A 25,687-nucleotide genomic window follows, 5' to 3' on the forward strand; every position below is an offset into this window, starting at 1 on the left:
TGGTCAAACAAAGAATATCTTAAAAGTATTCTGAGAAAATAATTGGATGGCGTATGAAGAAATGTGAGATATGCTCTTTATAGATGGTGAGATAGCGTTATACCAAAATGAGGTAACTAAAATGCCTAGTGCTTACAAACATATGGTCTTGTGATTAAGCAGGATTCAAAATAGCTCTTCTTTAATTTAAAATTGAAATATGGACAATTCTGGTCACTCTCTGAAGATACTGGCAACCTGAAATACAGAGAATTATATCGCATTAATCTTAGCAATATATACAATAATCTTTTGATGGATAAACTATTTCAATTAATAGTTATGCATCGAAATGCAAATATTTCCCCTATCATTTTTCTATGGAAACACTTCAACAATTGTGTCTATAAAATTGTCCACATATTGCTGGTTTTCTTTCTAAGATTAATTCCCCGAAGGCATAAAAAACATAAGTTCTTAGGAAACTTACACTTTGGAAGAGACAGTTGAGCCTCTTGACCACACAGATGAATTTTTATTGCTTCTGTGGCAACCTCTAATCCACGAAGTAGGAATGAATAAATTCAACAAATACTATGAGAAAATAAATTTTATTAGAAAAGCTCTTGTATTCATTTGGATTTTGTAGTACCAAACAAAGTTAATTCTTTCCTACTTTATAAAATCTTTCAAATTATAATATAATGTTACGCACTGGACACATTATAAAAGTCTCTTAGCAGGATTAAGTGAGGAGGACATGCTGACGAAGGTCATAGTTTTGGGGTTCTGATTATTGACGAAAGGTTAATGATAATTTGTGACATATTCACATTGGAAAAAATCCTAGAGATTCAAGTAGGAAGCAGCACGTTTGTCATTTTCTTGCCTGGGATGCTCCCGTGCCTCCCCACCTGTTGACCCTAGCTCAGCGATCAAGAAGAATCACAGTTTTTACAGTTCGAGAAGCAGCAAAAAAACAATGGTGTTGGTGCCACAGGGGCAGACTTGATTAGCGGTGGCGTTGGGGGCAAACTAGCCTATTGATTTTCAGCTCCAAGTGCTGATTTCACTAGGTAATGTTGAAGAAAACCCATACTCTTACTAGTCAGAGGTTTTGGTCTTTGTGCCAAGCTCTGTGACCCCCCCCCCATAAATATAATGGGAAGATAGTTCTGTAAAAATACAACAGAAGAGGTGACATCAGCTCTCCACACACTCTTGGCTGATGGAAAAGAATATGCACACATGGAGAGGAGGCCAAGACGAACCCAGGAGAAAGTAAGAACAGAAAGAGACTTGAGAACTCATAGTAAAGTTATGAGCTGTCCCCTCCCACATTCACACATGTGCACAAACACACACACATGCACACATGTCACATGGCAGAGGGGGGAATCTCCTGATTTGCAGTATTTGAATGCAGTCTTTTGTTTGTTTATTATTATTATTTATTATTTTTTAAATATAATTTATTGTCAAGTTGGCTAACATACAATGTATACAGTGTGCTCTTAGTTTGGGGAGTAGATTCCCATGACTCATCACTTACATACAATACCTGGTGCTCATCCCAACAAGTGCCCTCCTTGATGCCCATCACCCATTTTGCCTGCTACCCCACCCCCATTCATCAACCCTCAGTTTGTTCTCTGTATTTAAGACTGTCTTATGGTTTGCCTCTCTCTCTGTTTGTAACGATTTTTTTTTTCCCTTTCCCTTCCCCCATGGTCTTCTGTTACGTTTCTCAAATTCCACAGATGAGTGAAAAACATATGATATCTGTCTTTCTCTGCCTGACTTATTTCACTTAGCATAATACCCTCCAGTTCCATCGACGTTGTTACAAATGGCAGGATTTCATTCTTTTTCATTGCCGACTAGTGTTCCATTGTATATATAAACCACATCTTCTTTATCCACTCATCAGTTGGTGGACATTCAGGCTCTTTCCATAATTTGGCTATTGTTGTAGAACTGCTATAAACATTGGGGAATGTGGTCTTTTAAAAAAAATTGGTATTTACACTCAGATATCACCTCACGCCAGTCAGAGTGGCCAAAATGAACAAATCAGGAGACTAGATGCTGGAGAGGATGTGGAGAAATGGGAACCCTCTTGCACTGTTGGTGGGAATGCAAACTGGTGCAGCCACTCTGGAAAACAGTGTGGAGGTTCCTCAAAAAATTAAAACTAGACCTACCCTATGACCCAGCAGTAGCACTGCTAGGAATTTACCCAAGGGATACAGGAGTACTGATGCATAGGGGCACTTGTACCCCAATGTTCATAGCAGCACTCTCAACAATAGCCAAATTATGGAAAGAGCTTAAATGTCCATCAACTGATGAATGGATAAAGAAACTGTGGTTTCTATACACAATGGAGTACTACGTGGCAATGAGAAAGAATGAAATATGGCCCTTTGTAGCAACATGGATGGAACTGGAGAGTGTTATGCTAAGTGAAATAAGCCATACAGAGAAAGACAGATACCATATGGTTTCACTCTTATGTGGATCCTGAGAAACTTAACAGAAACCCATGGGGGAGGGGAAGGGAAAAAAAACAGGTTAGAGTGGGAGAGAGCCAAAGCAGAAGAGACTGTTAAAAACTGAGAACAAACTGAGGGTTGATGGGGGTGGGAGGGAGGGGAGGTTGGGTGATGGGTATCGAGGAGGGCACCTTTTGGGATGAGCACTGGGTGTTGTATGGAAACCAATTTGACAATAAACTTCACATATTGAAAAAAATAAAAAAAAATTGGTATTTGACATCTAAGCTACAAAATTACAAGGGCAATCCCTAGGAAGATAGGCTGAAAAATAAAAATCAACAAAAAGAATCTGGAAAACCTGAACAAAAATATCAGCAGGCAGACTTTAGAGGAGAAGATTCTGCAGTAACGTTTATGCAAATTATAAAAATAATAAATCTAAAAAAAATAGAATGTATGTTTGCTAAAGTATATTTCAAAGAATGTCTACTTGAAAAGTCAAAACACATAAAAAGAAGTTGGAAAATGTCTTCCATAGTAAGAGAATTCATAGGCCATTAGAAACCTCTTATGGGATAAGATGTTACATTTATCAGAAGAAAGTATTTTCAAATAATATTCGTAAATATATGTAAATTATAATGAAAAGTTACTTTAAATAATTAAATGAACAATGTGATGGCAGCAACAGAGCAAGTCGGTGATACCAACAGTGAAATAAAACTATATGAATAAACCACGGAGACATTTTGAGTGTATAAATTCATACCTGAAGTGAAAAATTCACTAAATTTTCTCTGCAGAAAATTGGAGATGCCGTAGACAAAACTGATGAGATGGTGGTTACAGTAACAGAAGTTATTCATCCCAGAGGATGAGAGAGAAAAAAAAGAGAAAATTTAACAGGGTTCAGAGATCTTCAAAACAGGATCAGGAAAACCAGCTTAGGTCTAAGTAGAATCTGATAAGAACAACAGAGGCAGAAAAAGAAAAAAAGAACAACTGTAAATCACAATGAATGAACAACTTATTAGATATAGTTTAATAAATATTTGTGGACACCAGAGGCTTAGCAAACTGCTAATAGCATGAACGCATACAAATCCACATCTCATGACATAATGAAATGACCGAGGGACACTTGCAAACATAGACCAAGAAATAATCTTGAGGTAACAGGGTGGATTAAGATGTGTTTTAAGTCAGTGTGAAAATCAGGGAACGGGTGACATATTTTCCACCTCAATCAGCCTCGGACCACATCATGTACCACAGAATCCATATCTGCCCTGCACACAATTTCAGACTGAAGTGGGATACTATCAGCAAGAGGAAGGAATAGGAAGCCCCGGGCCCTGAATCTCCCATGGAAACAATAATTTAAAGATATATTCAGACACAAACCCATGTATATTCAGCTCATCATTTTTTTAAGGGTGCCAAGACCATTCAGAAGGGAAAGAACAGTATCTGTCACAAATGGTGTGGGAACCTGGCTATCCACATGTAAAAGAATGAAGTTGGCTGCTTACATTTCCACCATATACTAAAGTTAACTCAAAAAGGACTAAGGACCTAAACATAAATGTAAAACTATGTAAATGCATGAAGAAAACCTGGGGGGAAAGTAAACAACATTGTGTTTGGCAATGATTTCTCGGGTATGCCACCCAAACCATAGACTACAAAGGAAAAGTCCGTTGTAGACAAACAGGCTACATCAAACGAAAACATTTCTATGCATCAGAGGGCGTGATCAACAGAATGAATAGTGGCAAAAACACTTGCAAATCATACATCAAACAAGGGATTCATTTCCAAAATATATAAGGAAACTTACAAGTCAGTAACAACAACAAAAACCAAATCACACAGTTAAAAAATGAGCAAAGAAATTGAATAGATTTATCTCCAAAGAAAATATACAAATGGTCAAAAAGCATATGAAAAGATGCTCAATAGCACTAATAATCTGAGAAATGCAAATCAAAACCACGATGAGATAGCACCTCATTCTCATTAGGCTGGATAGAATCAAAAAAGTTTTGGTGAGAAGGTGAAAAAGAGGAGCCTTGCATACTGTTGTTGGGAACATAAATTGGTCAGCTGTTATGAAGGAGAGTATGGAGCCTCTCCAAGAAATTAAAAATACAATTACCAACTGAATCAGTAATCCCACATGTTGCAAAATATCTAAAGGAATTGAAAGCAAGACCTCAAAGAGATGTGTACATCCATCCTCACTGAAGCATTATTCACAAAAGCCAAGTAGTAGAAGCAGTCCAAGTGTCTACTGATGGATGGATGGATCAAGAAAACGTGCTATACACATAACAATGTATTTATCCAGCCTTAAAAAAGAAGGAAATCTAACCAATTCTATAATATGGATGAAACTCCAGGACATTATGCTAAGTGAAACAAGCCAGTCACACAAACTCAAAAAAAGAAAAAAAAAAGTGTATGATTCCAATTACATGAAGCGTCTAAAGTAGTCAGATTAGTAGAAACAGTGAGTAGAATGGCGATTGCTAACGGTTGAAGGGAAAGTGGAGAAGGTAATTATTGTTTAATGAGTATAGAGTCCCAGTTTTACAAGGTAGAAGTTCTAGATATAGTTAGCGCCTCTAGCATGGGTGCTTAGAGTTGCTTAAGATGTATGATCTAGTTAAATGCAATGTAAGATGTGAGATAGCATGTGATTCCCACTGTGTGAAAATACGGAAGAAACAAAACTACAGGGACCATTAATACATCAGTGGTTGACAGGGTTTAGGGGGAAGGAAATTTGGATAGGTAGAGCACAGAGGACTTTGAAGGCAGTGAAACTATTCTGTATAACTCCATAATGGTTGATACACGTCATTATATATTTCTCCAAACTCATAAAATGCACAACATCAGGAGTACACCTTAAAGTAAACTATGGTCTCTGGGTGACAAGGATGTGTCAAGATAGGTGTATCAATTGAAGCAAACAAACCACCCCACTGAGGGATGCTGAAAGTGAGAAAGTCTATGCATTACTGGTGCACAGACACATAGATAGTAGAGGAATACAGAAAATCTCTGTACTTTGTCTGAGTTTTGCTGTGACCCTAAAACTGCTCCAAGAAAACAGTCTATTTTTGTTAACATGGATAATGTGGTCAGTTTTACGTTATGTGCATTTTTTTTTGCCACAACTTAAAAAAAAATAAAATAAAAAGGCAAACAAAAGAAAGGAGGTGATCTTGACAGAAGCAAGAAAAAAAAACCTACTCATTACATTTAGTAAAATAACGATATGATTAATAGATGAGTTCTTACCAGAAACAATAAAGAATAAAAGACAGGGAAGGTCAAATTCAGAGCTGAAAGTACTGAAAAAAAAAGCAAGAAACAAACCAACTCCCTACACACACACACACACACACACACACAAACCCAAAACAAAACAAAATAAAAACACTTGTCAAACAAGAATTATAAATTCGTAAAACAAATTTTCAAAAAAGAAGTTGCATAAAGACCCCACAACGAACACAAAATCTAAGACAATTTCCTCTTAGTATACCTGCCCTCTAAAAACGTTCTTTAAGCTACAAGTAAATGATGCCAGTTGGTAACGCATATCTACAAGACGGAATATGATCGGCAGAAATGGTAAATATATTCGTATATTTTAAAATCTGTGTGTATGTTTTCCTCTCTGAATTGCTTCAAAAGATGAGATTATTTAAAGCAATCATTATAACACTGTACGGTGGGATCTATACCATGTACGTTATTTTTTTAGCATTTGTTAATTTCTGTGGCGCAAAGTCACCAAGAGTGCGTCATTTCAAGTCCCCAGTGGGAAATCAGTGTTTGGAATCTGAAGGTAGCTGGCTTCAGTACAACCTTGTAAGAACAGGTTTCCGGCTCTCTCTGAAAGTTGAGCGTCCCTATGAAAATGTTCCTAAGCCGAAATGGTGGACACTAAAGAAGTAAATAACATTAATTCACGTGGAAAAATTGTTGAATATTCCCTGATCCCCAAAACATTCCCCACTAAAATAAATAACCCCCAAATAACCTCCCTTAACGTTTTTCTGATATAAGACACACCTTGCGAATGGATATGAAAAATAAATTGAACACAGATGCTCAAAAACACAATTGAAAGCTATGCTTGGTACTGAACTCAGATGCTGAGTATACTTTCTGAGGAATGAAATTGACAGGGCCAATCTTGCTGCTTGGAGGGTGTGAGCTGCCTCTAACAGTAAAACTAGCAGCGAGCACAATTTTTGCTTTTCATCTTTTCTCCTAAATATGTTAATCCCCTTCAGATTCTGTTGTTCAGCAAAAACTGGTACTAACGTAGGTCTTTCACAAAAGCAAACTGACGTAAGGCAAATTCTCCTAAAAGTGTGTTTGTTATTTTATTAAGAGCATGGGGGGAGGGGGCACAGAGAGAGGGAGAGAGAGAATCCCAAGCAGGCTACCCACTGTCGGGGCAGAGCTGGACTCAAAGCTTCATATCTCATGGACCATGTGATCACAACCTGAGCCAAAATCAAGAGTTGGACGCTTAACCAACTGAGCCACGCAGGTGCCGCAGGCATAATGCAAATTTTTGAACAGCTGAGGAATACCTGTAATACTTAGGAGGGGGGAAAGGAGCTATATTTGTGTTAATATAACATATTTTAATGGAAATTAGAATTAATTTGAAGTAGATGGCGATCAGCTAATGATATATGCGTAAAGAGTGCTATCAGCAAGATAGAAGATGAGCAAATCCCAATAAAAGCAATAAGAACAATAATTATACAACTCCAAACTGAGAACTGCTCAGGGAACAATCTAGACCACAGAGAAGCAGCACACACCGGGTGTAATTAAAAAATCCAGGATGGTCCCATAGCACGTAAAGGAAGCATATTACCTGCATCCCCCATCCCTGCAGCTGAGAGCCACTTGGCACCTGGAGGAATCCCCTTAGGGGGAGTCACCTCATGGAGAGAAGGGGAGTAGGAGAACCCAATAATCTTCAACGATGTGGACATCTGCAGCTTTTGCAACAGAGATGTCCCACCGATACTGATCCTGATCCCACTAGTTGGAGCAGCCCAGAGTGCTCTCTCTGTATCTCCTCCCAGAGCCTGGGTCTGTTGCTATGGTCAGACTTGCCTTTGGGGCCGCCAATTGCTGCTTTTAGGGACTGGGTGCCACAGTGCCTCCCTTATACAAGACTAGAGCTGGTCTGATTTTTGCCCTCTCCTGGTCCCAGGTTGGGGCTCTGTCTCAACATTACCAGGGCAGACTCTGCTGCCCTGAACCCTGCCCACAGCTCCTAAGAATGCTTTAGCTGCCACTCTAGGTGCAAGTTGCTGCTGTCCTGGATTCTACCCATAGTGTTCCATGTCATGACTCTGTATCTTCATGTAAAGGGTCCTCCTGCTGCTCTGAACCCCATCCCCACTCGATGCCTAGATTCTGGACTGCCATTGCTAACACGAGGTTGCTATTGTTTGAAAACTTGACATCACCCACGGCAACTCCAGCCTCTGACCCATCCTTGCTAGAGCTTGTCATCCTAAGTTCCGTGGTCACCGCTACATAGCTTCTGTCAACCAGAGTCAGAGCGATGAGCCCCTGAGACCCAGGTACAGTTTCCATGGCATATCTGCAAGTGTCTCCACCTTAGACCCCAGAGCCACAGCCACAGTAAGTGAACCTGTGCACTGAGACCTTGTGGCGATGGTAGTTCTATCTGTGCCTGACCTTGGATGACAGTTCCAGTACTGCTCTGAGGGCTCTGAGGCCAGCATGCAGTACCTGATACCAGAAAGATCATCTCGACAAGATCTTCTTCCCAAACATAAGGCAGGAGGGAGTGGGATGATATTTTTAAGGCGGTCAAAGGGGAAAAAAAACAGCCAACCAAGAATGCCTTACTCAGCAAAGCTGTCATTCGAAAACGAAGAAGAGATAAAAGCTTTCCCAGCCTCTCACAGGATGGTGTGTCAATGGTTCAGCTTGCCCCGGATGGCAGAGGACAGCAGCACCATGACTCTCGTGGTGGTCTCTAGACCACCATGTGTCAGAACAAGTTTTAAGTATTTGATCTGCTTAACTGAAATGCTAAAGGGAATTCTTGAAGCTGAAACAGAGAGACGAAAATTAGAAACAATGAAACATATAAACATATAGAATCACTGGTAGAGGCAAAAGGAACAATACCTTTGACATTGGTGTAGATGATGGTTTCTTGGATACCGAAACCACAGGCAACAAAAACTAAAATAAGAAAAGTGGGACTGCATTAAGCCAAAGAGCATCTTTTCAGCAAGGAAAGAACCAAGCAAGTGAAAGAACAATGTAGACAGCAGAAGAAAATATCTGTAAACAAATATCAGATAAGGGAATAATATCCATTTATATAAAGAACTCTTACAATGTAATAAAAGCAAAGAACACAATCCAATTTAAAAAATGGGCAAAGGACTTGAGTAGATATTTTTTGAAAGACATACAAATGGCAAGCAGATACAGGTAAGTTGCGTAAGGTCACTAATCATCAGGGAAATGCAAATCAAAACCACCAGCTGGGGGCGCCTGGGTGGCTCAGTCGGTTAAGCATCTGACTTCAGCTCAGGTCACGATCTTGCGGTCCGTGAGTTCGAGCCCCACGTCGGGCTCTGGGCTGATGGCTCAGAGCCTGGAGCCTGCTTCGGATTCTGTGTCTCCCTCTCTCTCTGCCCCTCCCCCGTTCATCCTCTGTCTCTCTCTGCCTCAAAAATAAATAAACGTTAAAAAAAATTAAAACCACCAGCTGATGTCACCTCATGCCTGTTAGAATGGTTTAAGTATCTGCCAACAGATTATAAAGAAGGTATTACATATATACAATATACAAATTCATACACACTGAATATAAATTATTCAGCTGTGAGAAAGAAAGAAATCTTGCCATTTGTGGCAAATGGATAAAACTTGAAGGCATTATTGTAAGAGATAAAAGTCAGACAAGGAATACAAAAACTGTATGGTCTCACATGTGGAATTGAAAAAATTGAACCTGTAAAATTTAAGGGTAGAATGTTGTTTACAAGGGGAAGGGGTGGGGAATTCTGGAGATATTTAAGAGTACAAAGTACAACTATAGATAAGTAAGTTCTGGAGATCTAATGTACAGCATAGTGATTGTAGTCAGCATTACTGTATTATAACCTTCGAAGTTGCTAAGACTAAATCTTAGCTGTTCTGAACACCCACAAAAAAACCCCAAAATGGTAAATATGTGACATGAGAACGGTGTTATCTAACATTACCTTAGCAATTATACTGCAATACATAAATGTATCAAATGAACACATTGTATGCCTTAAATTTATGCAATGTTATATGTCAATTTTACCTAATAAAAACAAACAAAGGATGCGTTTGTTTCTTACAGGTACTAAAGAAATTAGTTAAGAATATAGTTAAGACGTCAATAGTGGAATTAAAATGGAGCAATGAAATAACACATGTTTAATACAAAAGATGCCAGGTAAGGTGGAAGAAGAAACTAATACATAGACGTAAAGCGAAGGGCAAAATGGCAGGCCTGAATCCAACTATCCCAATAACGACATTCTGTGAATTAGATAAATATTCCAATCAAAAGACAGAAATTGCCATCCTGGCTAAAAAAGTAAGATCCATCTACATGTTCTCTGGAACAGACACACTTTACATTCAAAGGCACCAATAGGTGAAAGTAAAAGGATAGCAAAAGATAGACCTTACAAACAGGAATCCCATAAGTGAGCAGGGATGGCTATTCTAGTATCAGACAAAGTAGCTGTTAAAACACAAAGTATTAGTAGAAATTAAAAGAAACATTTCAAAATGTTCGGGGTGTCAATATAAGAGAAAAATAAAACAATTATAAACGTATATTAGTCACCTGATAACAGAACCCTCAAACACACGTAATGGAAACTAACAGAATTATAAGTATAGTTGAAGATTTAAATCTCTTCCCTCAGTAAGTGATAGAACAGCTAGTCACAAAAGCAGGAGGACTATGGAAGACTGTCAAAACACTAGGAACCGTCTTGACAACTGACATATATAGAAAGTGTTCTAGGTCATAAATAGGGAACCTAATTTTAAGGGCTGGAAAAATCAAGGTATATTCTCTGAAGACAAAGGAATCAATGAGAAGCAACGACAGAAAGAAATCTGGGGAATTTCCAAGCATGTGGAAAGCGATTCACTTCTGAAAAATTTACAGTTCATAGATGCAGTCTTTGAAAATATCTTGTACTGGATGATGGAAATTACCTTGTCTGGATGATAATATATAAAAATTTGGGGGGGGTAGAACGAAAGTAGTGTTTAGAGACTTTCTGTACCTTTGTCACCTATATCCAAAAAGAAGAATTCTATAAAATGCATGATCTGAGTAGTTTCCCTCTCAAGAAGCTATAAAGACAAGAGCCAACTAAAGTTATAGAAGGAAGAAATGATAAACATATTTAGCTGAAAGTTGATTCTGAATTTATGTGTATTAGCATAACTAAGGTAGGTCTAAATGAATCAATACCCAAATATCCAAGAGCATCGGCAATAGAATGGATGAATACATTATAGCAAAATCAGACAATGGGATAGCAAGGACTATGAACAATTTGCAACTTCATGCAACTTTTGGATGAATCATACAAGTTTAGTTTCACCTGAAAGATCCAGTACTAAAGTATGCATAGTGTATGGTTCCATTTCTATAAAGTGTTTTTTAAGTGCAGATAAGAACATGAAAGGGACGTTTTGCGCTGTTGGTGAAGTTCATTATCTGATTCCATGCAACGGTGACACTTGAAAATCCAGCCACCTGTTGGCATGTATACCATGTGCATCCATAAAAGAATATTATGAAAAGAGGCAAATATACTTAAAACCAGACACAAAATTGAAAAAAAAAATCCTACCAAACATGACATGTGAAAATCAAAACAAAAAGAAAGAAAAATATCAGAATTGCCTTATATCTTCTAATACAATGTTACCTGTAATTCAGAAAACTTTTCACACTCAGTTACAGAGTATTTAGAAGTTTATGAGTAAAAAAAATGTAATGCCAATTAAAACACAAAAAGATAACCCTTAGGGTAGAAAAAAAGGGGTTATAGAAATATGTATTAAGTACATTTTGATGGGAATACTAAAAAAAACCCTAAATTACATGTCAGTGGCAATCATAAATAGATTCTGACAATATATAAAAATAATGGACAATGACATAGGTAGATTTATTGAAGTAATTCCATGTTGAATTTACGTTTCAAGTTCCATAGATTTTATCTGTCACATTAGCAGGATAAAAAAGGTCAAATGATGTGATTTCTCTGATGCAGAAGGCAAATGATAAAACTAATATTCATTCTTCATTTTAAAAATATCGTTAGAGGGGCACCTGGGTGGCTCAGCTGGTTAAGTGTCTAGCTCTTGATTTTGACTCAGGTCATGATCTCACAGTTCATGAGATTTGAGCCCTGCATTAAGCTCTGCATTGAACAGCGAGGAGGCTGCTTGGAATCTCTCTCTCCCTCTCCCTCTCACACTCTGTCTCTCAAAATAAATAAATATACTTAATATAGATATATAGATATAGGTATATACCTATATAAGTATATACCTATATCTATATGTATTTCTTTAGAAAGATAGAAAATAATAGGAAACATCCATGAAAGATCTAGAATAGATATGATAACTCTGAAAAAGTACTGATATAAACTCACTGTTTAAAAAAATGATGGTTTTTAACATATGAAATTGACATAAAATATATACAATGAGATTAATGGAACAGATTAGAGAGTGGAAAATTTATATCCACACATATATGGAGTGCACATTTCAACAGAGATGTAAGCTCGTTCAGGGGAGAAAGTATAGTCTTTTCAACAAATGTTTGGGAAGCAATGGGATATTAAAATTATTAATATATACTTTATACTACGTACACAAATATAAAAATGGCTCATACATAGGTCTGAAAGATAAAATTTCAAGATGATGTAACAGAAAAAAACACATGGCCTAAAGTTGGGCAGAGATTCCTTAGAACACCAGCCACATGAACCATAAAACAACAAAGTGATAAAGTGTAGTTCATCAGGATAATTTCTCTATTTGAAGAGAAAAGAAAGACAAGTCAGCGTCTTGGGAAGAAATATTTACAAATCATACATCCAATAAAAGAGTTGCTGCCAGAATACATAAAAAAATTCTCAAAATGTAATAACAAAGAGTAAAAAATATGTGCAAAATATTTCAATAGAAACTTCACCGAAAAACATATATGGAGGGCAAAGAGAATACGAAACAATGCTCAACACTACTAGCCTGGGAACATTCAAATTAAAACCACTACAGACCAGACTTCCTGTTCTGGAAAGATAGAGAGGGTAGAATTTTCTCTATTCCTCTCACCAAATACAGCTACAACCCTGGGCATTAAACGGAAGACAATAGAAGAAGACTCAGAAAGGTGATGAGAAAGCTGACCGAATCAGGCACTGGAGACCTGAGGAATGACACGGCAGCGAGCTCCCTGGAAATTTTCTTTACCTCACATATCCCAGACAGGTGCCAGAGAGGCTGGAAAACCACAGATGCCTATAGATACACACAAAAGTCCCCAAGATGCAGGGTACCTGGGTGGCTCAGTCAGTTGAGCATCTGACTTCAGCTCCAGTCATGATCTCACAGTTCACAGGTTCAAGCCCCGAGTTGGGCTCTGTGCTGACAGCTCAGAGCCTGGAGCCTGCTTTGGATTCTGTGTCTCCCTCTCTCTCTGCCCCTCCCCTGCTTTTGCTGTCTCTCCCTCTCTCTCCAAAATAAATAAACATTTTTTAAAAATAAAGGAAGTCCCGGGGCGCCTGGGTGGCGCAGTCGGTTAAGCGTCCGACTTCAGCCAGGTCACTATCTCCCGGTCCGGGAGTTCGAGCCCCGCATCAGACTCTAGGCTGATGGCTCAGAGCCTGGAGCCTGCTTCTGATTCTGTGTCTCCCTCTCTCTCTGCCCCTCCCCCATTCATGCTCTGTCTCTCTCTGTCCCAAAAATAAATAAACTTTGAAAAAAAAATTAAAAAAATAAATAAATAAAGGAAGTCCCCAAAATGTTTTTTTCTCTCCAGTCAAAATAACAGAAAAAGGGCATGCCAGAATGGCAAAAGTTTTCGACACTAACTGCATATTCCAATCAAAAACAATTGACTAGGGGCGCCTGGGTGGCGCAGTCGGTTAAGCGTCCGACTTCAGCCAGGTCACGATCTCGCGGTCCGTGAGTTCGAGCCCCGCGTCGGGCTCTGGGCTGATGGCTCAGAGCCTGGAGCCTGTTTCCGATTCTGTGTCTCCCTCTCTCTCTGCCCCTCCCCCGTTCATGCTCTGTCTCTCTCTGTCCCAAAAATAAATAAACGTTGAAAAAAAAAATTTATTTAAAAAAAAAAAACAATTGACTAACCCACAAAAATATCACTCAGGCATGCAGGGGAAATCAACACATTGTCTGGTGAAGGAAAACTAAGAACATTTGTCACCAGGGGCATCTGGGTGGCTCAAGTCAGTTAAGTGTACCACTCTTGGTTTCCGCTCAGGTTCTGACCTCACAGTTTTGTGAGTTCAAACCCTGCACTTGGTTCTGTGCTGGTAGTGTGGAGCCTGCTTGGGATTCTCTCTCTCTCTCTCTCTCTCTCTCTGTCTCTCTCTCTCTCTCTCCACCCTCTCCCCCAAATCATGCTGTCTCTGTCTCTCTCGAAATAAGTAAGCTTAAAAAAATGTGTCACCACCAGACCCACTCTGAAAATAACTCCCTTTAGCAGTTTTCTGATAACAGAAGGAATCAGGGAATCTCAGGAAGAAAGAACAAAAGAAAATAAAAAGATCACTGGTTCTAATGGACTTCCTTCACCTCTCGTGCTTTCTAAATTGTTTCATATTTGAGGGAAAATCAGTTGAAGCAAAATTATAAAATAAGTTTGATTCTAAATTTTAGTAGAGAAATATTTAAGACAATTATATTATGAATGGGACATTAGGGGCCATAAAGGAAAGTAAGGCTCTACATTTTACTCAAACTGCTGTGGGTTGTGATAGACTGCGTAGACTATGATCTCTGAAAATGTAATCATCTATATAAAGATGTATGATATCTACATTATTTATATAAAGCAGATTAAAGCATATAAGTACATATGTAAAGTTATTTATGAAGAAAAGATCCACTCTGCTAAAAATTATGCTCCATCAAGTAGGTCATGATGTAGAAAAGTATAACCTTTTTCTTACAGCATGACAAACACAGCATCACCAAAAAGAAAGTTCCAGTAGGTCATAAACCTTAATTAAGAGTAAAAAAAATAAAGACATGAAGAGAAAAGTTAAATCTTAGAAAGTAACATAGGACAGGATAGTCCTGAACATTGACTAACTTCTGAAGTAGGTCCAAAATAATAACCACCATTCAAAATGATAAATTGGACTATAGTATCATTAATGCATTTGCGTCATTAAAACCTCCAATGTGAGGGTAAAAATGATAGTCACAGCATCCAAAATCGATTCACGTCTTACAAACTCAAAAAAGAGCTCATGTCTAAAATTGGACAAGGACTTCGAAGAAGGGAAAAGTGACACTGTCTGGGAGAAATGGGCAAGAGATACACTCAAGCATTCTCACAGGAAATGGTACTGTTATATAATCATCAGAAATTATTACATTAATTTTTCACTAGTGAATGTGAGATTAAGGGGTTATTTTGTACACGGTGTGTTTACGCAATACATTAGAAAAATGTTGGAATAAGGTGATAAATTGAAATATACACGTAACTGTGTAATTTCATTCTAATGCTTAGAAGAAAATGTATTATAAATACCCATAAGGACAATTATTTTATACTTCTAGATTTGTATTTTCTTATGATAAGTGTAATATTTATAAGCAAATGCAATATGTCATATACTATATAGTTATGCATCATATATAAGTTATAAATACAACACAATATGTGAAAAAAGCCATGGAAAAGCTTTCCATAAAAAGTTATTCATAATATCCACATACTAAAAGGGAACTAAATTTGTGAAAATAAATTTTAAAATGTCATATTCTGGGGCGCCTGGGTGGCTCAGTGGGTTAAGCGTACGACTTCAGCTGAGGTCACGATCTCGCGGTCCGTGGGTTCGAGCCCCACGTCGGGCTCTGGGCTGATGGCTCAGAGCCTGGAGCCTGCTTCTGATTCTGTGTCTCCCTCTCTCTCTGCCCCTCCCCCGTTCACACTCTGTCTCTCTCTGTCTCAAAAATAAATAAACGTTTAAAAAAAATAAAAAATAAAATGTCATATTCATAGAAGACAGCAGTGAAAATTCACAAACTATAGGCAAATGCAATAATATAAGTGCCTTACAAATGTCATATGAGAGCGAAGGGAGACACACATAAAAATGCATACTGCATGATTCCATTGAGAAAAAGTCCAAAATTAAGCAAAGATACTTCATAATGTAAATAGGTAGGGCTAATAAAGACCCTAAACTTCTACATCATGATCTGACTTGTAATTGCGTGGTTCTAACTAGTTTGTGTTCAATTTGTGCAATCAGGTACTTACCTTCCTTGATGCGTCAAAATTAAATAGTAAAGTTTATTTCATGCTAAAGGGCATTTATAGAAACATGGTTTTCTATGAAAAGCAAGAACTGGAAATTATTAAATGTGCAGTAACGATATAAAAGTATACATAAAATATCATACCCAAACTATAAACAGACTTCAAAACAAATAAAGTACAAATATTTACAAAAATATGGATGAGCTCTACAAATACAATATTAACTGATAAGCTTTTAATAAACTCTGGAAGCATTTGAAATCTTACCACATCCTCTTCATTATCTACGGAGAGCAGGTTAGAGTTTTCAGAAGCACAGGACATCAAACTCTCATTCCACGTTTTTTTTTCAGTGCTGATGTAATAGCAATTGTTGCAATACGTAACCCACTCTTCTGGGCAATGACCACAGTGATGTGCTAGAAGAAGATTATGAGATATTATCAAAAATTTTGAATATTACAAAATTAAAATTTTTGCATGGGTATATACATATGTATACATAACATATCTACGCATCCTCCCAGGATGGTATAAATAAAATAGGCTCACACACACTCACAGAGAATGGTCAGGTTCTCATCCTAATTTATGTGCCCATATAAAGCAAACACACAAAAATATCCATCTCTACATGTCCTGAGAGTCACTGAACAAAATCACTTTTATGGAGAGTAAAATGATTTGTCTCTTATCATGTTATAGCAAGAGGAAGTTTGAGGTGATTGGTAACAATGGGTATGGTGATTTTAAATGAGTATTTCTTCACATTGTTACAGAAGAAGTAATATTCTCTGCCAATCCTTATTTCAGAAAGTTTATATGTGAACTTCTAATTGATTTTCACCCAAATAGACTCGATTAACTTCTTTGCCTAGCCTCAGATGGAGACAAAATAGAAACTATACTAATAGCAGAATTTTGAAAATGATGTTGTACCTTTCTGGATCCTTGTTTCCAGGGAAGAATTATTCTGCTCCGGTGTGTCAGTACCTAGAACAATTAAAGTAATCCTCATACAAACTTAATGTTAAACTAAACAAATCGTAATGACTGAGTCTCTTAGTTTGAAATTTGGTGTATGGTTTAGAATTCGAAAACTGTAATAAAATTACTTTTACCAGTAAAAAGTGAATAACGGGGGAAGACATTTCAAAAGCCTAAAAGAATCAAACCGCACCACCTCTTACAGTATTTGGTAACCAATCTCAAGAATTAATTTGTGTTTCTCCATAAGGTCTCTTTCCTATACCTTGTCTTTGGGTTATGAAATCCGAGTTATGAGAATAAATATGTAATACTATCGACAATTGTTGTTATTTCTACCTTTGACAGCTTCAGAATAATCATTCCAAGTTAGAGTTTATATGCATTAAAATAAGAGAATAAAATTCCATAATGTTATGAAATATTTCGAGCCACTGAGGACCACTAAAGTGAAATATTCCCTTTCGTCATTTAAACACTTACTGACCGGGATTAACAGCTAGTATTACCACAGTGGACATCAAGACAAGACAGATGATTCCCAGGATCCCAGCAATGAGCTTCTCTGGACATGATGATAAATAGTAGAAAGAGAAATGAAAACACTGAGAAAGGATGCACAGAAATAATCATTTAGAAAATTTACAAACAGAACCAACGATGCACGTGGAATCCCACATAAAAACTTGGGACTCCAAACCTGTATCTTCTATTGTAATCTTCTCTCAGAATATACCCTTGCATTTACAGTAAATATACTACTCCATGACATGTTGGTAAAGACTACAAATTACAATGCCTGAACAAAGTTAGTTCTCAGATTTTAATTACAGTACCGTATTCCAAATTTAAGTTCGGATTCTCACAAATGAAAAATATGCAAGATCATTCCCTACTCACTCCCTACACCCCTGTACCCCAACTGCACATTCTAGAACAGGTATACTGTGTGTGTATTAAATGTTTTACCTTTGCAGGGAGACTTCTTGCCATTCCCTTGAAGGGCCCAAGAAGCATTTTGAAGATTTAATTCTGCATAGGCTATCTCCTCCTCAGTTACTGAAATGGAACTTTTCGTGCCCTTAGGTTGCACTTGCTGTCTTTTTGAGCCCTTAGCGTGGTGGAGTTCCACATAAGTCACGCCTTGGTTGTTCATGTCTGCAGCTGAGTAGTGTCAGCTACAATGTGGATGAAACTGCCCTGAAGGTCTTGATCAAGAGCGTGTGTCATGTGCTGATGACATTGCTAGTCCAGTGACACCGGGTGGGGTGCAGGGTGAGGGATGCTACTCATTTGCAGTTGAACAATATAAAGTCTGGTACTAACTTCCGTAGAGATAGAAATAAGTGTTTCATGATAGAATAAGTGGTTTTTACTATGCTATTCTATGTTTGACACAATAGTATTTGTTGGAAAAATGTAAAGAAATAAATGAGAGAGGAATAAAGGAATTCATGAGTAATACTGTCCTTATGATTCCGCAGAAACATTTCAACACTATTAACTGGGCTAAAATTAAAACGCAGTATTAGGAAAAGAATGCTGCATGATTTTTTGGACAATTTAAAACCACTATTGGTTAAAAATGGAGTGTTCTGATTGGAGAATACTAGTTTTAGCACAAATAGAAATTCCCTGAAGTAAATTTCTTCTATTTGGGGACTTAGATTTATTTTCCACAAGGTCATGTGCTATCAAATGATCTTTTATTTTAAATAAATTTGGAAGTCTGTGACATCGTTAAATTTTAAAAGAAAGATTTTATATGTTGCAAAATACTACATGACCCACTAAATGTATCTGAAACCTGAACAACACTGAAAACAAAAGAGCAAAAAATATATATATTTTTAATTTTTATTTTTTTAATTTACATCCAAATTAATTAACATATAGTGCAACAATGATTTCAGGAGTAGATTCTTTAATGCCCCTTACCCATATAGTGCATCCCCCCTCACACAACCCCTCCAGTAACCCTCAGTTTGTTCTCCATATTTATGAGTCTCTTCTGTTTTGTTCCCTTCCCTGTTTTTATATTACTTTTGTTTCCTTTCCCTTGTGTTCATCTGTTCTGTGTCTTAGAGTCCTCAGATGAGTGAAGTCATAAGATATTTGTCTTTCTCTGACTAATTTTGCTTATCATAATTCCCTCTGGTTCCAATGAACACAACTTCCTTATCCATTTATCCATTGATGGACATGTGGGCTCTTTCCAGACTTTGGCTATTGTTGATAGTGCTGCTATAAACATTGGGGTGCATGTGTCCCTTTGAAATAGCATACCTGTATCCCTTGAATAAATACCTAGAGGTGCAATTGCTGGGTCATAGGGCAGTTGTATTTTTAATTTTTTGAGGACCCTCCATACTGTTTTCCAGAGTGGCTGCACCAGCTTGCATTGCCACCAACAATGCAAAAGAGATCTTCTTTCTCCACATCTTCGCCAACATCTGTTGTTGCGTGAATTGTTAATATTAGCCATTCTGACAGGGGTGAGGTGGTATCTCATTGTGGTTTCGATTTGTATTTCCCTGATGATGAGTGATGTGGAGCATTTTTTCATTGGTCGGTTGCCCATCTGGATGTCTTCTTTGGAGAAGTGTCTATTCATGTCTTTTGCCCATTTCTTCACTGGATTATTTATTTTCTGGGTGTTGAGTTTGATAAGTTCTTTGTAGATTTTGGATACTAACCCTTTATCTGATATGTTATTTGCAAATATCTTCTCCCATTCCGTGGGTTGCCTTTTAGTTTTGCTGATTACTTCTTTTGCTGTGCAGAAGTTTTTATTTTGATGAGATCCCAATAGTTCATTTTGCTTTTGTTTCCCTGCCTCTGGAGATGTGCTGAGTAAGAAGTTGCTGCAGCCAAGATCAAAGAGGTTTTTGTCTGCTTTCTCCTCAAGGATTTTGATGGCTTCTTGTCTTACATTTAGGTCTTTCATCCATTTTGAGTTTCTTTTTGTGTAGGGTGTAATAAAGTGGTCTAGGTTTATTCTTCTGCATGTCGCTGTCCAGTTTTCCCAGCAACACTTGCTGAAGAGACTGTCTTTGTTCCCTTGGATATTCTTTCCTGCTTTGTCAAAGAATAGTTGGCCATATGTTTGTGGGCCCCTTTCTGGGTTCTCTATTCTGTTCCATTGATCTGAGTGTCTGTTCTTGTGCCAGTACCATACTGTCTTGATGATTACAGCTTGGTAGTACAGCTTGAAGTCTGGGATTGTGATCCCTCCTGCTTTGGTTTTCTTTTTCAAGATTGCTTTGGCTATTCGGGGTCTTTTCTGGTTCCCTACAAATTTTAGGATTATTTGTTCCAGCTCTGTGAAGAATTCTGGTGTTATTTTGATAGAAATTGCATTGAATATATAGATAACTTTGGGTAGTATTGACATTTTAACAATATTTGTTCTTCCTATCCAGGTGCATGGAATATTTTTCCATTTTTTTGTGTCTTCTTCCATTTCTTTTATAAGCTTTCTATAGTTACCAGTGTAGAGATTTTTCACCTCTTTGGTTAGATTTATTCCTAGGTATTTTATCATTTTTGTTCCAATTGGAAATGGGATAGATTCCTTGATTTCTCTTTCTGTTGCTTCATTGTTGGTGTATAGGAATGCAACCGATTTGTGTGCATTGATTTTATATCCTGCAACTTTGCTGAATTCATGAATCAGTTCTAGAAGTTTTTTGGTGGAATCTTTTGGGTTTTCCATATAGAGAATCATGTCATCTGCGAAGAGTGAAAAGTTGACCTCCTCCTGGCCAATTTGGATGCCTTTTATTTCTTTGTGTTGTCTGATTGCAGAGGCTAAGCCTTCCAGTACTATGTTGAATAACAGTGATGAGAGTGGACATCCCTGTCTTGTTTCTGACCTTAGGGGAAAGCTCTCAGTTTTTTCCCCTTGAGGATGATATTAGCGTTGAGTCTTTTATATATGGCTTTTATGATCTTGTGGTTTGATCCTCGTATCCCTACTTTCTTGAGGGTTTTTATCAAGAAAGTATTTTGTCAAATGCTTTCTCTGCATCTATTGAGAGGATCATGTGGTTTTTGTCCTTTCTTTTATTGGTGTGCTGAATCACATTGATTGTTTTGTGCATATTGAACAAGTCCTGCATCCCAGGTATAAATCCCACTTGGTAGTGGTGGATAATTTTTTTAATGTTCACCAGGGAAATTGGTCTATAGTTCTCCTTTTTAGTGTGGTCTCTGTCTGGTTTTGGAATCAAGGTAATGTTGGCTTCATAGAAAGAGTTTGGAAGTTTTCCTTCCATTTCTATTTTTTGGCACAGCTTCAAGGGTATAGGTGTTACTCTTCCTTAAATGTTTGTTAGAATTCCCCTGGAAAGCCATCTGACCTTGGACTCTTGTTTTTGAGGAGAGTTTTGATTACCAGTTCGATTTCTTTACTGGTTATGGGTCTGTTCAAATTTTTGATTTCTTCCTGTTTCAGTTTTGGTAGTGTATATGTTTCGAGGAATTTGTCCATTTCTTCCAGATTGTTCATTTTATTGGTGTATAATTGCTCATGATATTCTCTTATTATTGTTTTTATTTCTGCTGTGTTGGTGGTGATCTCTCCTCTTTCATTCTTGATTTTCTTTATTTGGGTCCTTTCCTTTTTCTTTTTGATCAAACTGGGTAGTGGTTTATCAATTTTGTTAATTCTTTCAAAGAACCAGCTTTTGGTTTCATTGATCTGTTCTACTGTTTTTTGTTTGTTTGTTTGTTTTTGTTTGTTTTTTTGTTTTTTTGTTTTTTGGTTTCCATAGCATTAATTTCTGCTTTCATCTTTATTATTTCCTGTCTTCTGCTGGTTTGGGTTTTATTTGCTGTTCTTTTTCCAGCTCTTTAAGGTGCAAAGTTAAGTTGTGTATGTGAGATCTTTCTTCCTTCTTTAGGAAGGCCTGAATTGTTATATACTTTCCTCTTATAACCACTTTCCTGCATCCCAGAGGTTTTGGGTTGTGGTGTTATCATTTTCATTGGATTACATGAACTTTTTAATTTTCTCTTTAACTTCTTGGTTAGCCCATTCATTCTTTAGTAGGATGTTCTTCAGTCTCCAAGTATTTGTTACCTTTCCAAATTTTTTTCTTGTGGTTGATTTCAAGTTTCATAGTGTTGTGGTCTGAAAGTATGCACAGTATGATCTCAGTCTTTCTGTACTTGTTTGAGGGCTGATTTGTGTCCCAGTATGTGGTCTATTCTGGAGAACGTTCCATGTGCACTGGAGAAGAATGTATATTCTGCTGCTTTAGGATGAAATGTTCTGAATATATATCTGTTAAGTCCATCTGGTCCAGTGTGTCATTCAAAGCCGTTATTTCCTTGTTGAGTTTTTTATTAGATGATCTGTCCATTGCTGTAAGTGGGATGTTGAAGTCCCCTACTATTATGGTATTATTATCAATGAGTTTCTTTATGTTTGTGATTAATTGATTTATGTATTTGTGTTCTCACATTTGGTGCATAAATGTTTATAATTGTTAGGTCTTCTTGGTGGATAGACCCCTTAATTATGATATACTTCCCTTCTTCATCTCTTGATATAGTCTTTATTTTAAACTCTACATTGTCTTATATAAATATGGCTACTCCAGCTTTCTTTTGTTGACGATTAGCATGATAGATGGTTCTCCATCCCCTTACTTTCAATATGAAAGTGTCTTTGGGTCTAAAGTGGGTCTCTTGTAAACAGCATATAGATGGATCTTGTTTTCTTAGCCATTCTGTTACCCTATGTCTTTTGATTGGAGCATTGAGTCCATTGATGTTTAGCGTGAGTACTGAAAGAAATGAATTTATTGACATTATGTTGCTTGTAGAGTTGGAGTTTCTGGTAGTGTTCTCTGGTCCTTTCTAATCTCTGTTGCTTTTGGTCTTTCTTTCTTTCTTTCTTTCTTTCTTTCTTTCTTTCTTTCTTCTTTCTTTTTCTCATGTTTTCTTCCCTCAGAGAGTCCCCCTTAAAATTTCTTGCAGGGCTGGTTTAGTGGTCACAAACTCCTTTAATTTTTGTTTGGGAAACTTTATCTCTCCTATTTTGAATGACAGCTTTGCTGGATAAAGAATTCTTGGCTGTATATTTTTCTGATATAGAACACTGAATATATCCCGCCACTCCTTTCTGGCCTGCCAAGTTTCTGTGGATAGATCTGCTGCAAACCTGATCTGTTTTCCCTTGTAGGTTAGGGATTTTTTTTCCTTTCTGCTTTCATGATTCTTTCCTTACCTGAGTATTTTGTGAATTTGACTATGATATGCCTCGTTGGTGGTTGGTTTTTGTTGAATCTAATGGCAATCCTCTGTGCTTCTTGGATTTTGATGCCTGTGTCTTTCCCCAGGTTAGGAAAGTTTTCCACTATGATTTGCTCACATAACCCTTCTACCCCTATTTCTCTCTCTTCCTCTTCTGTGACCCCTATGATTCTGATGTTGTTCCTTTTTAATGAGTCACTGATTTCTCTAATTCCTAAATAATGCTCTTTTGCTTTAATATCCCTCTATTTTCCTCTTCATTATTTTCCATAAGTTTGTCCTTTATATCGCTGATTGTTCTACCTCATCCATCTTTGCCACCGTGGCATACATTTTAGATTGCAGCTCAGTTATAGCATTTTTTATTTCATCCTGACTAGCTTTTACTTCTTTTATCTCCGCAGAAAGGGATTCTAATCTATTTTTGACTCCAGCTAGTATTCTTGTTATTGTGATTCTAAGTTTTGGTTCAGACATCTTGCCTGTATCTGTGTTGGTTAAGTCCCTGGCTGTTGTTTCTCTTTCTATTTGGGGTAGATTCCTCTCTGTCTTTTGGGGTAAATTCCTTTGTTTTGTTAGTTTGAAGGGAGAAAAGGAATTAATGAGATAAAAATTAAAATTAAAAAATTAAAATTAAAAAAATATTAAAATTGAAAAATTAAAAACAGACACACACAAAAAAATTGAATAAATGATGCTAGATCCTAAGTGTGTTTTAGTCTGGGTGTTGAAAGGGGTTAATAGATTAGAGAAAAAAAAAGAAAAAGAAAAAAAATGAAATCAGAAAATTTGAAAAAAGGAATACACTGAAGTAGAATAAAATAAAATGATGGAAGTAAAATAGAATTTGAAAAAAATTTACACAAAAGTAAAAAATATAGTAGAAGAAAAATGAAAGAAAAATATTTTTAATAAAAATTGAAAATAAAAGTGAATTTTTTCTTTTCCTGTATTCAAGAAAAAGAAAAACAAAAAAGAGAAAAAAGAAAAAAAAAGAAAGAAAATTGAATAGATGGACCGGCAAACAGACTGAAATACGACTGAAATTACTTTCTTTGGCCCTAAAAGTCAAACTATGAAGCACTTTATAGTCCATAAACTAAACAGGCAGAGAGATTTGTGTTCTTGAACAGCGAGCTTGGCCCAATTGGGCAGGGCTTAGTGTAACAGCTCCGCTCTCCACTAGATGGCGCTGCTAGCCTACTGGGGTGGATTGCTGCCGTGCTCATCAGTGCGCATGCGCATGCGCGTGCGTGGAAGCAGTGGAAATGGCGTCCCTCAGCCACCCAATCTCCAGTATTGGAACTGTGTTCTTCCCGAATAGCAATCGTGCACCTGTCCTTTGTCTTTGGCTCCGTCCACTCCCCGTTTTTACACTGTCTGTGACCAAGCCCCAGGCAGAATCTCCGTACTGAGTTTTATCTCAGATGTGCCTGTTCTTACCGGCCCCTTACTTCTGAAGAATTGCGGCTTTGACCCGCTCCACCCCTCTGCGGGAAGGACTCACTGAGCAATGGCCGGGTGTCGGCTGCACCCAGGAACGTTCGCAGGACCGTGCTGCTGCCAATGCCCAGAGCCTACAGCCGGGTGCCAGCCTGCCTCAGAAAAAGTTCACGCGATCACGTAGCAGCAGCATTTCAGGGATTAAGGCAAATCACAACACGCATCGGCAACTAGACTTCACCCCCAGCAATCTTGTTCCAGCACCAGCGAATGTGGTTTTTCTCCCGGGTCCGCTGGAGCCTTGCCTTTGCGGGACTCACGCACCCTCTACCAGGTGTCCTCTCAGGAGGGGAACCGGCTCTTCCCATGTGGCCCGAAGACATCCGGACTCCACTCTGCTCCTGGGGACTCGTTCTTCCCACCAGAGCACCACCAGGTATCGAGCTGCAGAGTTGCAGCCTCTGTGCTCTCCCTGTTTATAGTCTTAATGGAATTTAAACCCTCTCCTTTCTCCCTTCTCCCTTTTTAGTCAGTCCCTGCGGCTGTTTCCACTTTTCCACTTTCTCTCCAGCTGCTTTTGGGGGGGTTGCTTTTCCCGTATTCTGTCCCCCACTTCTCCCCCACCCCCATCTCCATCCTCTCTCTGCACCCAAAAACAGCTCCCTGCCCTCTGCAGTTTCTCTCTCCCCCAGTTCATCTCTCTGTGCCGCGTACCTGCTGAATTCTGTGGTTCAGGTTGTGCAGATTGCTGTGTTACCCCTCAGACCAGTTTTCTAGGTGTGCAGGATGGTTTAGTGTTGGTCTGGTTGTATTTCATGGAAGTGAGACACACACAAAAATTTCCATGCTGTTCTGCCCGCAAAAAATATGTTTTAAGGATTTA

The 25,687-nt window shown here is 37.8% G+C and overlaps 1 protein-coding gene across 1 annotated transcript; it reads right to left on the reverse strand.

Annotated features, from left to right (window-relative positions):
* Positions 1 to 125: 125 nt before the first annotated feature.
* On the reverse strand, positions 126 to 18,256 carry LOC124501626 (NKG2-A/NKG2-B type II integral membrane protein-like). Its single transcript, XM_047065973.1, has 6 exons — positions 18,070 to 18,256; positions 17,588 to 17,665; positions 17,053 to 17,106; positions 16,381 to 16,532; positions 470 to 573; positions 126 to 237 (listed from the first exon to the last, which is right to left on the reverse strand). Exons 1-6 carry the CDS (start codon positions 18,254 to 18,256, stop codon positions 126 to 128), a joined length of 687 nt encoding a protein of 228 aa, XP_046921929.1.
* Between the last annotated feature and the right edge of the window lie 7,431 nt (positions 18,257 to 25,687).

This window comes from Lynx rufus, unplaced genomic scaffold (genome assembly GCF_022079265.1).
Source record: "Lynx rufus isolate CCGP_SWC_20201006 ecotype Redwood Valley unplaced genomic scaffold, mLynRuf1.p SCAF_7, whole genome shotgun sequence".
Taxonomy (NCBI): Eukaryota; Metazoa; Chordata; class Mammalia; order Carnivora; family Felidae; genus Lynx; species Lynx rufus.

Excerpts from the sequence above, each read along its gene's own strand:
- LOC124501626 (XM_047065973.1), bottom strand. The coding sequence starts at position 18,256 with ATGAACAACCAAGGCGTGACTTATGTGGAACTCCACCACGCTAAGGGC. Across the intron at positions 17,666-18,069 it reads CAAGAAGTCTCCCTGCAAAG|AGAAGCTCATTGCTGGGATC; the intron begins GTAAAACATTTA and ends CATCATGTCCAG. Across the intron at positions 574-16,380 it reads TAGATAATGAAGAGGATGTG|TATTTGTTGAATTTATTCAT; the intron begins GTAAGATTTCAA and ends ATTTTCTCATAG.